This window comes from Medicago sativa, chromosome 4, assembly GCF_051527215.1.
Source record: "Medicago sativa cultivar Bolivia chromosome 4, Bolivia_mono, whole genome shotgun sequence".
NCBI classification, from domain to species: domain Eukaryota; kingdom Viridiplantae; phylum Streptophyta; class Magnoliopsida; order Fabales; family Fabaceae; genus Medicago; species Medicago sativa.
Window position 1 is genome coordinate 86,057,582 of NC_140752.1, and position 14,294 is coordinate 86,071,875.

At 33.8% G+C, this 14,294-nt stretch overlaps 1 protein-coding gene and 1 pseudogene across 2 annotated transcripts; one reads left to right on the top strand and one right to left on the bottom strand.

The window, feature by feature from the left end:
- Nucleotides 1-436: 436 nt before the first annotated feature.
- LOC146933104 (akuammiline synthase 1-like) lies at nt 437-2,053 on the bottom strand (annotated as a pseudogene). Its single transcript, XR_015007335.1, has one exon. The product of XR_015007335.1 is annotated as an akuammiline synthase 1-like (transcript).
- Nucleotides 2,054-4,298: 2,245 nt separating this feature from the next.
- Nucleotides 4,299-7,909, top strand: LOC146933105 (uncharacterized). The gene is made up of 2 exons (XM_085707810.1): nt 4,299-7,308; nt 7,587-7,909. The coding sequence occupies exons 1-2, from the start codon at nt 4,299-4,301 to the stop codon at nt 7,907-7,909; spliced, it is 3,333 nt and encodes a 1,110-aa protein (XP_085563936.1).
- Nucleotides 7,910-14,294: the final 6,385 nt, after the last annotated feature.

Sequence of the window (14,294 nt, forward strand, 5' to 3'; positions counted from 1 at the left end):
CTGGTAAGGAGTCGTGCTATATAGCACTTCTCCTAGAAATCACATATGAGTTTTTATGTAGTAACTGACATGTGAAACCAGATAAAAACTCAATTTAAGAATTGGTTTTTAGTTTGTAAGTTGTTACTTGTGATGAACACAATGTGGTTTATGAGAAACACTTGTGTGGACCAAGACCAAGAATTTTGATTTGGTCACACACAAAGAGAGAAGAGAGAGGAGAGAGAAGAGAGAAGAGAGAGAAAATGTAGAAGAGATAAGAGAAGAAAGAGAAGGAGAAAATCTTGTGTGTGTGACCAAACCAAAATTCTTGGTCCTAGTCCACACAAGATTTTCTCTGTGGTTTATATATACTATTTGACATAGGTTGTAAAAAACAGTAAATTAATCAACTACAATAAACAAACTGAAAGTAAAATCAAAGGAGAAAGGAAAATGACCAAAATTTAATAACTTTATTAAATGAAATGTGTAAAAAAGTACATGTATCAAAGTCTCAAGAGCCATGTATGTATCAATCTTGAGAGAAATTCACTAAATGAAACCAATTTAAAATATTTTTTTAGGAAACAGAAAATCTTACATGATTGAATATTTCAATTATCTTTCAACATTCAAAATCCAATCCTTATTGAAAATCACTTATCCACACCAACACATTATTATATATATATATATAGATCCACATAGTCATCATGTTAAACATTGGTTGGATTAAGAGAGGCATATTGAAGAAGCTCCACTTCATGCTCAAACTTAATCATATCATTCTCTTCCATATTCACAACCGCTTCAATCCCATCCCCATCTCTCGTATCCATCAAAATTATCCCATTCCTCACGTTAGTAGCACTAGTTGTCACCCATATTGGTTTTCCCCACCCAAAATCAGCTTCATACATTGGAAACCTACACCAACTACTAAAACTAATCAAATTTCCATTCTCAGAATAAGACTCGGTAACTTGTTTCAAGCATTCAGATATCTTTGACAAATTATCATTCTTTTTCCCTCCAAATATTTTTGGATAAACATCACAACACTCAGATAACCCTTCTTTTATTTTGCATACCAAATCCTTTAGTTCCATTTCCTTCTTATCTGCAAACATTGACGAGAACCAAAATATGTTCCCTACATATTTTTCAAACAACGGAGGAACCATTCTTTTGCGAAGATCAACAGCCATGGTAAACAATGATGTCTTGAAATTTAATCCCATTATTGAAACCGCACATTTGTAAATCCATGCAGTCACAACTTGTACACGTGTGGGCGAATGCATGGAACTAGAAGTTACCATTGCCTTGAGGGACTTAATCATTGAAGGTTGAAACACAAATCTTTTACACACCACATTGTTTTCTCTCTTGAGAACAAGTTCTTGAAAAATAGGTAAATCTCTTTGTGGAAACATTGAAGCTCCTCCATCAAGAAAATGAAATGGTACTAATAACCCTTTTTCTCCTTCTTTTTCTTTTGGTAAATTTTTGTTCATAATGGACCAAACCAATCATTCATGAAGTTGAAAAGTGTCGAACCATCACCAATTTTGTGACTCATGCAAATACTTATCGCCATTCCTCCACATGCAAAACAATTGATTTGAATAGCTATTAAAGTATCACTCCAATCCATGTCTTTCCATTGCAAATCATCAGGGAACAAAGGGTTCAACAACTTTTCTGTAGGATTTTGGATGATTTCCGATAATCCGTTTTTGATATTTGTGACTAGAAACGGCACACCTTGATCATTACATTCAACGGTAATTTTATCTTTCAACCTTCCGGCAAAAGGATAATATTTGGATAAAAGTTGAGATAAAGAATTTCGTAATTGTGAAATTTTGACATTTTGGTCACTATCTTTGTTTGGTTTGTAAAAGTAAACTAATGGCACATAGTTACGCATCAAAATGTTGTCTATGAAAGAAAGTGGGTATATTTTGAGGTGAGAAGGAGTTGGTGATGAAGGTTTGATGGTTTCTCTAGAAATTAATTCAATTTCCATGGTAATAAAATGTCTCTCAATATCCTCACTAGTGTTTGAGCTATCAAGAATGCATTGGCTTGACATTAGCACAAGTGTTTATATAGTGGATGAATTTGTTTGTGAACGCTATAAGCTATTGCAATAAACAATAGTATGAAGCTGTGTTTCCTAAAAAAAAAATAGTATCAAAGCTATGAACACGCGTATACCACATTTCACCAACGTGTTGATATTTTGAACAAAAAAGATACGTTAAACAAAGTACTATACTATAAATAAATAAATATATACATTCAACTTTAGTGTGCGTTAGTTCATGTTTATTTGATTTTTTTATGTGAGTTTATATGATTTATTTATTACAATGCTTTAGAAACATGCATATATTATTAGAATTTATTTTCACATGTGTCCATTTTTATATACTTTAATTTCTCTATCTCAGCTTAACATGCTTGATGACATTTGCAACATACTAATATAGATTCATTAGCATGATTAACACTTGTTAGATTATATGATTAACAATAATTATGAAATACTTATGTTAGTGAGTTATTTGGCTTCGGTTTGCCATGGATTTGCTTAATTAGCTCCTTAATTAATTTGATTGTAGAAAGGAGATAGTTAGTAACGAAATGCTTTAGTCATTAGATTTCATAATAATACAAGTAGAATGTAATGAATGAATATTGTGAAGATATAATTGTGTATGTTACAAATAAGCAATAGTTAAGAAATCTGTGATGTTACTAGGTTGTGGAAATTACACAAGCAGAGGAAATATTATTAAAGAATACTAGTTAAGCTTTGTGCGACTGGCAGTGTCACAATAATGCAGGGTAATATTAAAATCTAAGACGAACCTCTGGTTATACGTAGGCCAGGTTATGGGGCGCCACTTACGAAGTTTTTTTCTTTTTTTTTTTTAGGTAACTACATCGACATAACATATCACATTGGATTAGAGCTGTTAAAACGGGCGGCCCTGCCTTAAATGGGCCGCACCCTAACGGGCTTCGAGCTTTATCGGATCAGGCCAAAAAGCCCGGTTGAAAAACGGGCTTGAAATATACTACCTGAGCCCGATCCTACACAGGCCGCGGGCTAACGAGCCGACCCATATTAAAAATTATATTTTTTTATATAAAAATAAGTACTAGTATAAAATACTCCTACCCCCATTTTAATTACACTTTTGGGCCTCGTGTTTTTTTATAAATAATATTTTTAATATGTTTAAATAATGTCTAGCACAAAAATAAATTGTAAACATTTTCGTACACTAGTCGTAAACTAAAACGGCGAGGAAAACAATTTTAAATAAATTAGATACGTTATGGTTATAGATATTTATATATTCGATCTTTAAAATTATAAATAACGAAACGAATAAATATAATTTTATATTACATTTATATGTGTTAATTCATTGAATTTTCACTTTTATTTTTTACTTATGGTTATAGATATTTATATATTCGATCTTTAAAATTATAAATAACGAAACGAGTAAATATAATTTTATATTACATTTATATGTGTTAATTCATTGAATTTTCACTTTTATTTTTTACTTTGATAATCAACTAAGTAAAGAAATATTTGAAAAATATATATAATTTATAGGATTTTTTTGTTATGCGGGCTAACGGGCTACCCGCGGCCCGTTCGGGTTAGCCCTAACGGGTACCGGGCTTTTTAGGGCTGGGCTAAAAAGCCCTATTAAAATTCGGGCTCAATATTTAAGGCCCAAGCCCTATAATTAAGAATTTTGCTCTCCACCCAGCACATTTTGCTCGCACCCTGCAGCCATGCCAAAATTGCTCTTGCGCATGTTAACTCACGCTGCGCAAGTTAACTCACGCAATGTTCCTGTTTGCGAACAAAACCCATCAGTCCGAACTCCAACCACCATTTTCTTTCCCTCCACCTTCAAAAACCCAAAAAGTGCGATTTTTTGGGTCAAAATCATCATCCCAAATCATTGCAAATCGTCAGGAAGCAAGTTTCTACGCTCATCAAGCATCAAATATCAGGTATTGTACCATTTAAACTCATCTCATTTTGCTGGTTTTTGAGCTTGGTTCGTCTAGTTTTCATAGGCACTAGGGCTAGGTATGCAAGTTAACTTGCTGCGCGACTTAACTGTCGCAAGTGTTAAAGCCATGCGTGACTTAAGTCACGCCACTGTGCAGTCGTGTTTTTTGAATTTTTAGCGCCACTTTTGTTCTTGGTTAGCTTGTTCCGCAAGTAATTTATTTATTCTTCCTTTGTAAATTTTTTTATTCAATAGATATATATGGAGATGGTTGACAAAGTCGCGGATGATGACGTTGAACCGAAACCGGCCAAAAAAGAAGGTTCTGGTGAAGGTTCCGGCGTAGGTTCCGGCGATGTCAAACCAAACTTTAATTTGAAACCATTTAAAGTCCAAATTCCAATTCAAGCTCGAATTGGTAAAATTGAAGAACTTAAATCGGTATCTACTGGTGTTATTTGTGAAGCTTGTGGCACCGCCTCATTTTTTACAACAAATGCAAGATGGAGAGAGCGAGAAGAGTTACTTACTTGGGTTCGCGGACAAGGGGTAAAGGCCGGATTTTGTGTTTGTATAGATAAATCCGTTATAAAAAGGTCGTACTTGACAATGCAATGTGAAAGGAGTGGGGTATACAAGCCACCTAAGACAAGGAAGAAACCGAACCTTGAAGGCATTGGCTCAAGGAAATGTAATTGTCCGTTTAGGTTGAAAGGTTTCTTTGATAAAGATACAAATGATTGGTGGCTTGCAATGCTTTGTGGAATGCACAACCATGACTTGGAGGTGGGAAAGTTTCAAGGACACCTAATTGCGGGTAGACTTCGTGCGGAGGAGAAGAAAAAAGTTATCGAAATGACAAAGAGCTTGACGGTGCCTCGGAATATTCTCACCAATTTGAAGGAAAACAACAACGAAAGTGTGACAACAATCAAGCAAGTGTACAGTGTGCGAACAAGATGGCGCAAGGGAGAAAGAGGTGACAAGACGGAGTTGCAATTCTTAATTTCGAAGTTGGTGGAGCATAAGTACGTCTATTACACAAGATGCAATAGTGAGGAAACCACTCTTGAAGACATATTTTTTGCTCATCCGGAGTCAATTAAATTGCTCAACACCTTTTCGACCGTTTTGGTCATGGACTCTACATACAAAACCAACAACTACCGAATGCCGTTGTTTGAGATAGTTGGTTGCACCTCTACAAAAATGACGTATTCCGTTGGTTTCGCCTTTCTTCACTTTAAACTAGAGAATAACTTTGCTTGGGCACTTACCATGTTGAAAGGTCTCTTGTACTCAAAAGACAACATGCCTAAGGTGATTGTCACCGATAGGGATGGTGCTTTGATGAAGGCCGTTGACACAGTTTTCCCTGAAACATACACCATGCTTTGTTATTTTCATATTGGGAAGAATGTAAGGTCTAAGTGCATTACGGATTGTAAAGTGGTGCCAAAGCCTCATAAGGGTGCAAAACTTGACAAGAAAGAATTGAAGAAGAACAAGATGAAGAATAGCGATGTTGTTGAGAAAGTGGTGAATGCTTGGAGAAAGTTGGTTGAATCTCCTACGGAGGAATCATATGCAAGTAATTTATTGAAATTCAAAGAGGTATGCATGCCATTTCCGGAATTCATTAAATATGTCGAAGAAACGGTTTTGAACCTTAAGGAGAAATTTGTGAGGGCATGGACGGATAAAGTGTTGCATCTAGGGTGTAGAACCACCAACATTGTTGAATCCGCTCATGGAGTTTTGAAAAAATATTTGAGGAGTAGTGTGGGTGATTTGGCATCATGTTGGGATGAAATTCACAAGATGTTGGTGGTGCAATTTGGTGAGATACAAGGTAGTTTCGGGAGGAACAAAACGATCTTTGAGCACAAATACAAAAAGATCAAGATGATGAAAGAGTTGGAGGGTTATGTTTCTAGAAAAGCATTGAGATTTATCTATGATGAATTGAAACGCTCCAACACATTCAGATTTGGTGAGGAAGATTGTGGTTGTGTTCAAAAGACATCCTACGGGTTGCCTTGTGCGTGTATTATTGCCATGAAGAGCAAGCAAAAATTGCCTCTTGTCTTGGATGATATATACCCTCATTGGAAAAGGTTGTGTGTACAAGGAGAGAAGATTGATGATGACTTTTCCGTGATGGAGGAGTGGAATGGCATTCAAGAACTTCTCAAGAAAAGCCCTTACAATATGAAGCTCCACATCAAAGAGATGATACGTCAAATTGCATTTCCGGAAACCACATTTTTGTCTCCGCCTTTAAAAAAGGTGGTAACCAAGGGAGCACCTAAAAGGAAGAGGACTACACTCAAAGTGTCATCAACGGGTCGAATCCCCTCTAGGTGGGAGACCATTGATTCTCAAAATCCGGATAGTCAACCTTCACAACCAAAGAGGTCACTTCCAAAGAGGAAAGATGCACGCCTTGGCACTTACTCCCGCTCACAAGCTTCATCCTCTACTTCAAAACCGTTTTGGAATATCCCATACATTTCACAAATTCCAAATATCATGAGGCCTTTTGTTGAAGAAATTGTGAATGTTAAAGGGGATGGTCATTGTGGATTCCGGGTGATAGCTAGGCACTTGGGGATGGATGAGGAAGATCATGTATTGGTTCGTCAAGCACTTATTCAAGAGTTGAGAAATCATAAGAGTGACTACATGCCGATATATGACACGGAGGAGCGTTCTAACATAATCTTGAATGGTTTATACCCTTCTAAACGGACAATTGGTGTTGCGCCTCCAGATAAGTGGATGACCACTCCAGATATGGGTCACATTATTGCTTCTTGCTACAAAAGACCCGTTGTTCTATTAACTTTGCCCGGAACGGGTGGTGTATGTGAGACATATTTCCCAATCCGAAGTGCTCCTCCACTTAATTCACATTCCAACATCATGTGTCTTTGCTTAATTCCCGACCACTATCTTCATGTGATTTTGAAGGAAGGTTGTCTGTTACCACCGAGTTGTAAGGAGTGGATGAACAACAAGATTGGTGAGGCGAAGAATTGGCATTTTGCGTTTTTGGATAGACAAAACGCTTTCAATGAACTCATGTCTAAGGATCCTAAGCCGCCAAAGAAACCAACAAATGAGCACAATCCAATTGTTTGTGATGATACTCCCACCCCGCAAAAAAAGGAACAAGAATTTGAATGGACGGAAGACATAGAAGAGGACGACAATTTAGGAATGTCACTAGACCTCTTAGATAGGTTATTATATGTTAGGACAATTATAGGTTGGTCGGTGTTCGTCCTATTTTTTGCTGGTATTACACCCCGACATATTTTTTGGTGGCCGGTTATGTAATTTGTATATTTGTGGCCAATATGTAACTAATATTATATATATTAAATGAAATGAATTATTTTTTTGGTGGCCGGTTATGTCACACCAATTATTGCTTGCATTACTTACTTTGTCTCTAATTATTCAACTATTTATTTTATCTCATTTATCTCATATTTGTTTTTCATTATATTTTTGTAAAGTTTGTGAGGTGAAACATGTCTGAAGATGCACAAGATCCGGTTAAACTTGAAGTCTGTTATGTAGATGTGAAAAAGAGGGCTTGGTTCACTGTAAACCCCACCGACAAGTTGGACGAGTTGAAGGCAAAGCTTGACGACTTCTTTATCCATATTGGTTCAAATCATAGAACATGTGATGTGATAGTAAATGTGTCAGGCCTGGACTTGGGGGAGGATAAGGAAGAGGACTTCTGGAAGACCGTGTATTATCCACAACTTCTCAAAGATGATAGCGACGTTGATTTCATGTTTAGGGTAATGGTCGAGAATAATACTTTGTATCTTTTTGTCCGATCCGTTGAAGTGTAATCATTATTTAAGTTTAATAGTGTAATGTTTGACCGTTTATGTGAGATTATGTAATTTTATATATTTATGGACAAATTTGTGTAATTTGGATCGTTTACGTGTCATTAAGTGTGTTTAAATGATTACGGGTCATTACCAGCGAATTTGTGTAATTAGGACCGTTTGGATCGTTATGTGTGATTATGTGATTGTGAAAAAAACGATGTTTTAGCGTAATTTTGATCGATTGTGTCGTATTATCCTATAATATTGTTAAACTAGCGTAAGTAGGTTCAATTACGAGCATATTAAGGTTTGGACCCAAACTGCATTCAATGCACATCAGAACAACATTTAATGCTGTTCTGATATATCAGTAGTGCGTGAGTTAACTCGCGCAAGTGTAATACATTGCGTGAGTTAACTCACGTAGTGTTTTATACTATACGTGATTATGCGCAAGTTAACTAACGCATAGTTTTACACTTGCGCATCTTAATTCACGCGGCGTTAGTTAAGTAACGCGTAGATTTTCACTTGCGTTAGTTAACATGCGCAAGGGTAAATTTGGAAAGGCTGCAGGGTGCGAGTAAAATGTGATGAGTGGAGAGCAAAATTCTATAATTAATCGGACTAAACGGGCCGGGCTGTACTCTACATTGGATAACCCACATCTAAGTGATTAGACATACGCAGAGAAGTTTGCAGAGAAGTTTGGTCACGTTAATTAGTTAAGATAACACAGGTATGTTATTGATCAATTATTTTACTAAAAATAGATACGGTACAAAGGGTAGTTTCATTTTTGAACAAAAAGCAAGATATTGAATATTATATTTTGGTAAATGTTTTTAAAGTGGAATATTATGTTTTATCCTGAATTAGGGATATAATCTATACTATATATATAAAGAAAATTATCCCTTTCAGCACATTTTTGGATTGAATTTTTCTTTTCAAAAATACCCTTAATTGTTAATTTTAATTTTAAATATACAAATAACACATGTAACAAATAGATAAGAATAAATTTAATTTAAGGAGAAAACTTATGCACAATTCCTTATGAACTGTTCTAACTGTTAGCCAATTGTAAAATAACACGTGAATTACAAATCTATGTCACTAATCGTCCCCGTTAATCCTCTTTTATCTCTTTTAACCACAAATCAAACTCACAAAAAACTAGCACACCAAAAACTCATGTTACTTTTTTATCAGCTGATTTTATGTTGTACATCTGTGTTGTTCCCCTCAATATAACCGACAAAGATTGCCAAGTATTTTCATATCTCTTCCACAAAAAACAATATTTTCATATTATTTTATTACTTCCACAAAAAACAATATTTCCATATTATTTTATTAATATAAGTTACTCTTCCTTAGCCTTTGATCAATTGTAACAAACGTAAGCAAAAAATAATGGTAAAGATTGGACTTTAAATCCTTTAAAAAAAAGATTAGTAACAAACGTGAGCAAAAAATAATGCTAAAATTGGACTTTAAATCCTCTAGAAAAAAGATTAGTAACAAACGTGAACAAAAAATAATGTTAAAGATTGAGCTTTAAATCCTCTAAAAAAAAGATTAGTAACAAACGTGAGCAAAAAATAATAATGTTAAATATTGGACTTTAAATACTCTAAAAAAAAGATTAGTAACAAACGTGAGCAAAAAATAATGTTAAACATTGGACTTTAAATCTTCTGATAAAAAAATTAGTAACAAACGTGAGCAAAATATAATGTTAAAGATTGAACTTTAAATCCTCTAAAAAAAAGATTAGTAACAAACATGAGCAAAAAATAATGTTAAAGATTGACTTTAAATCCTCCAAAAAAAGACTAGGACTCAAAATATTCTAGAAAAAGATTTGTTAGCACTATATTAAATATTAATAAGAAGAGTTCTCACAGTTAATAGTTCGTTCCCACATTGTTTAGTTTTTCTCAACCTCTCTCAACCCTCTACATCAGAATTCAGAATTAACCAGTTTAGTTTTTTTTTTCTTTCATGTTACAACTAATCAAAGTCGATTAATTTTATGGACTATATATTTGACTTTGCTAATTTATAAGCGATTATGATTTAAATTGTCTACTATTAATTTTAAGAATTATTTGAATTTTTAGGTTTATAATTGCTTATACAAATTATGATAGCGTGATTTTTTTTTTTTATATATATAAAGAGAACCGTGGTTTTTTTTAATTATTAAATAAAGAGAAAATAAGCAATAACATCCCCTGCCATTATGCTTCTTCCATTGCCGTTTAAAGGAAAAAAAGCATTGCTTTTTTCTTTGTGATTCCAAAAGTTCTGCATGTATACAATTGATAAACTGCTCCCATGGCCTCCATCCAATATCCAACAAAATACAGTGAAATCAAAGTGTTAAAACCATTTAAACAATTCAAAATTGTTAAACGATAATCAAACTCATGTTACCAACAACTAAAAACAGAAACAGTAGAAAGCTTCAAACCACCATCTTTTGTTTTTAGTTACATTCAAACCACGGAGGCCATAAAAAGAGAGGACCATTAAGAAGTATGGATACGAACACCGACACCAAATACAACACGGATACTGACACACCAATAACGTTGATAATTTGAGAAAATCACATAATTTAGGGTAATTATATTTGTGGATGCGGATGCAACACGTGTTCAGACACATCTAATATGAGGAGTGTATGTGATTCATAGGCGAGGAGTAATATCATAATTCATATATGGTCGAAAGAGCCGTAATTACCCCTACAAATGATGATGTTTAAAAATTGAATGACATAATTATCAATTAGTTTCCAGGAGAATAACATAATTTGTTGTCATTTAACGAGGTTGAAGGGGATACTCATAACTTATATCAACATGAATTCCTAAACTCAGCTGCTCAAGGAAGTATCCCACCACATATTTTAAAGGTAAAAAAAGGTGCACCTTTGATGTTGTTGCGAAATATAAACCCTAGATATGGCATGTGTAATGGAACACGATTGTTATGTCGTGGTTTATTTAAGAATATGTTGGATGTGGAAATCCTAACAGGAAGCAATGTTGGAAAAAGAGCATTCTTGCCCAAAATTAAATTAAAATGAATTGCGAGTTCAGGACCTCCCTTTGTGCTTAGTAGAAAACAGTTTCCCGTTAGACTAAGTTTTGCTATTACCATAAATAAGTCACAAGGGCAGGCCATTTCCAATGTCGGAATCTATCTTCCATGACATGTTTTCAGCCATGGTCAATTATATGTAGCTTTATCAAGAGGGGTTTCTCAAAATTCAACAAAAGTTCTCATTAAAGAAGAGAAAATAGAAGGAGAAGATGGAGACTTTACGAAAAATGTAGTTTTTAAAGATATTCTTTTATCGCGATCATAGCAATGTTTCTTTTACATAACATGTCATTTATACATTTATTTATGATGTTTCTTTTACACAACACACACATTTATGTTATGATGTTACTAATTACTATTAGAATAAACAATAAATGATCATCATTTTACCTTAATTTTATATGCAGGCAAACTAAAATATGTAGAGTTCAAAAATAATTTTGTTATATGCTTTGACAACATTTTGTTTATAAATCAATATATCAATAATTTCCTTAATATTTAAAAATTTAAAAATTTTAATCAAAATTATACAAACAAACATAATAAAATAATCACATGTGTTAGCGCAGTAGAAAGAGCGAACAGACGGGCACGATAGTGCCCGTCTTTCCGTTAGTATAATATAAAAAGAAGTGGAATACTATAATATATAGTCCCATAAATTTTCACTTTTATCTCTTCAATCCTCATAACGTCTTCCGCCTTCTAGAAGATTTTGTGGCCAACTACCTTTCGCGTTTTAGCAGTTCCACAGGACTTACCATAATATCTTCAACCTATGGAGTGCGCCTCTCCGTCCTCTTGAATATTTCTTTGTTCTCAACTAGAGCATAACACATAATGATTCTATAATTGTACCTTTGTGGTGCAAAGATTTGTCTACTCCAAGTCAATAGTGGAAGAAACTTACTAGTGAATGTTGATAAGAAACTTACTATCAAATCAACAGACCAAACTACTCTAGCTTTCTTTATGGAAGTTTGATCTCCAAATTCTCTGTCATCTTGACCACCCCCCATTCCAGCCAAGACATAACATGCCAAGGCTTTGGGTTAACAAGATGCAAGGGATTAGTTTTTAGTTTGTAAGTTGTTACTTGTGAGTGATTGTCAGTCACATTGTGGTTTATATTGAATTTGGCTTTCAAAAGAAAAATTAAACAGTATAATTAATTAACAAAAATGAATAGATTGAAAGTAAAGACAAATTAAAAAGAAACGAAACAGACTGAAATATAATACTCCCTCGGTTGTTCTAAAAAAAAAATAACTCCTTCGGTTCCTAAATACATGTCGCAATTTGATCACGTGCACTATTTACATAATCTACTTTTATCATAGTTTTTTTACTAATATATAAAGATAAATGTTATTATATAAAATGTTTTTTTTTGCGGTGGCAAAATGTTTTTTTTTTGCAGTGGCCGGGGTTTGAACCTCTGACCTTGCATATTACCATGCATTGTCTGTGCCAACTGAGTTAAGTTCACGAGGACATATAAAATGTTGTTTGATTTTTCTTGATGAATATCCTTAAAATATCAATTTTTATTATTTTTTATTATAAATAATTAAATATATTAATGGTTAAAATAATAAAAAATAATTTTAACCATTAATATATTTAATTATTTATAATAAAAAATAATAAAAATTGATATTTTAAGGATATTCATCAAGAGAAATCAAACAACATTTTATATGTCCTCGTGAACTTAGCTCAGTTGGCAGAGACAATGCATGGTAATATGCAAGGTCAGAGGTTCAAACCCCGGCCACTGCAAAAAAAAAACATTTTGCCACCGCAAAAAAAAAACATTTTATATAATAACATTTATCTTTATATATTAGTACAAAAACTATGATAAAAGTAGATTATGTAAATAGTGCACGTGATCAAATTGCGACATGTATTTAGGAACCGAAGCAGTTATTTTTTTTTTTTAGAACAACCGAGGGAGTATTATATTTCAGTCTGTTTCGTTTCTTTTTAATTTGTCTTTACTTTCAATCTATTCATTTTTGTTAATTAATTATACTGTTTAATTTTTCTTTTGAAAGCCAAATTCAATATAAACCACAATGTGACTGACAATCACTCACAAGTAACAACTTACAAACTAAAAACTAATCCCTTGCATCTTGTTAACCCAAAGCCTTGGCATGTTATGTCTTGGCTGGAATGGGGGGTGGTCAAGATGACAGAGAATTTGGAGATCAAACTTCCATAAAGAAAGCTAGAGTAGTTTGGTCTGTTGATTTGATAGTAAGTTTCTTATCAACATTCACTAGTAAGTTTCTTCCACTATTGACTTGGAGTAGACAAATCTTTGCACCACAAAGGTACAATTATAGAATCATTATGTGTTATGCTCTAGTTGAGAACAAAGAAATATTCAAGAGGACGGAGAGGCGCACTCCAGAGGTTGAAGATATTATGGTAAGTCTTGTGGAACTGCTAAAACGCGAAAGGTAGTTGGCCACAAAATCTTCTAGAAGGCGGAAGACGTTATGAGGATTGAAGAGATAAAAGTGAAAATTTATGGGACTATATATTATAGTATTCCACTTCTTTTTATATTATACTAACGGAAAGACGGGCACTATCGTGCCCGTCTGTTCGCTCTTTCTACTGCGCTAACACATGTGATTATTTTATTATGTTTGTTTGTATAATTTTGATTAAAATTTTTAAATTTTTTAATTTTTAAATATTATGGAAATTATTGATATATTGATTTATGGTTTAAATGTGTAATTGGTCCTTGCACTTTCAACAAATTTTGGCATTGGTCCCTGCACTTTTTTTTGTTTGGCATTGGTCCCTGCACTTTGTAAAAATATTGTCATTGGTCCCTGCACTTTTTTTTGTTTGACATTGGTCCCTGCACTTTGTAAAAATATTGGTATTAGTCCCTGCACTTTGTAAAAATTTTGGTATTGATCCCAATCATTTCATGCCACGTGGCACCAATACCAATATTTGTCCAAAGTGCAGGGACCAATATCAATATTTTTACAAAGTGCAGGGACCAATGCCAAACAAAAAAAAGTGCAAGGACCAATGCCAATATTTTTACAAAGTGCAGGGACCAATGCCAAACAAAAAAAAGTGCAGGGATCAATGCCAAAATTTGTTGAAAGTGCAGGGACCAATTACACATTTAAACCTTGATTTATAATTAGGGTATTCAATTTGTAAACGTATTAAATAAGGGTACAACAACTTGTCAAAAAAAAAATCTACAGAAACAATAGGTTAAGTTGCTGCAGAC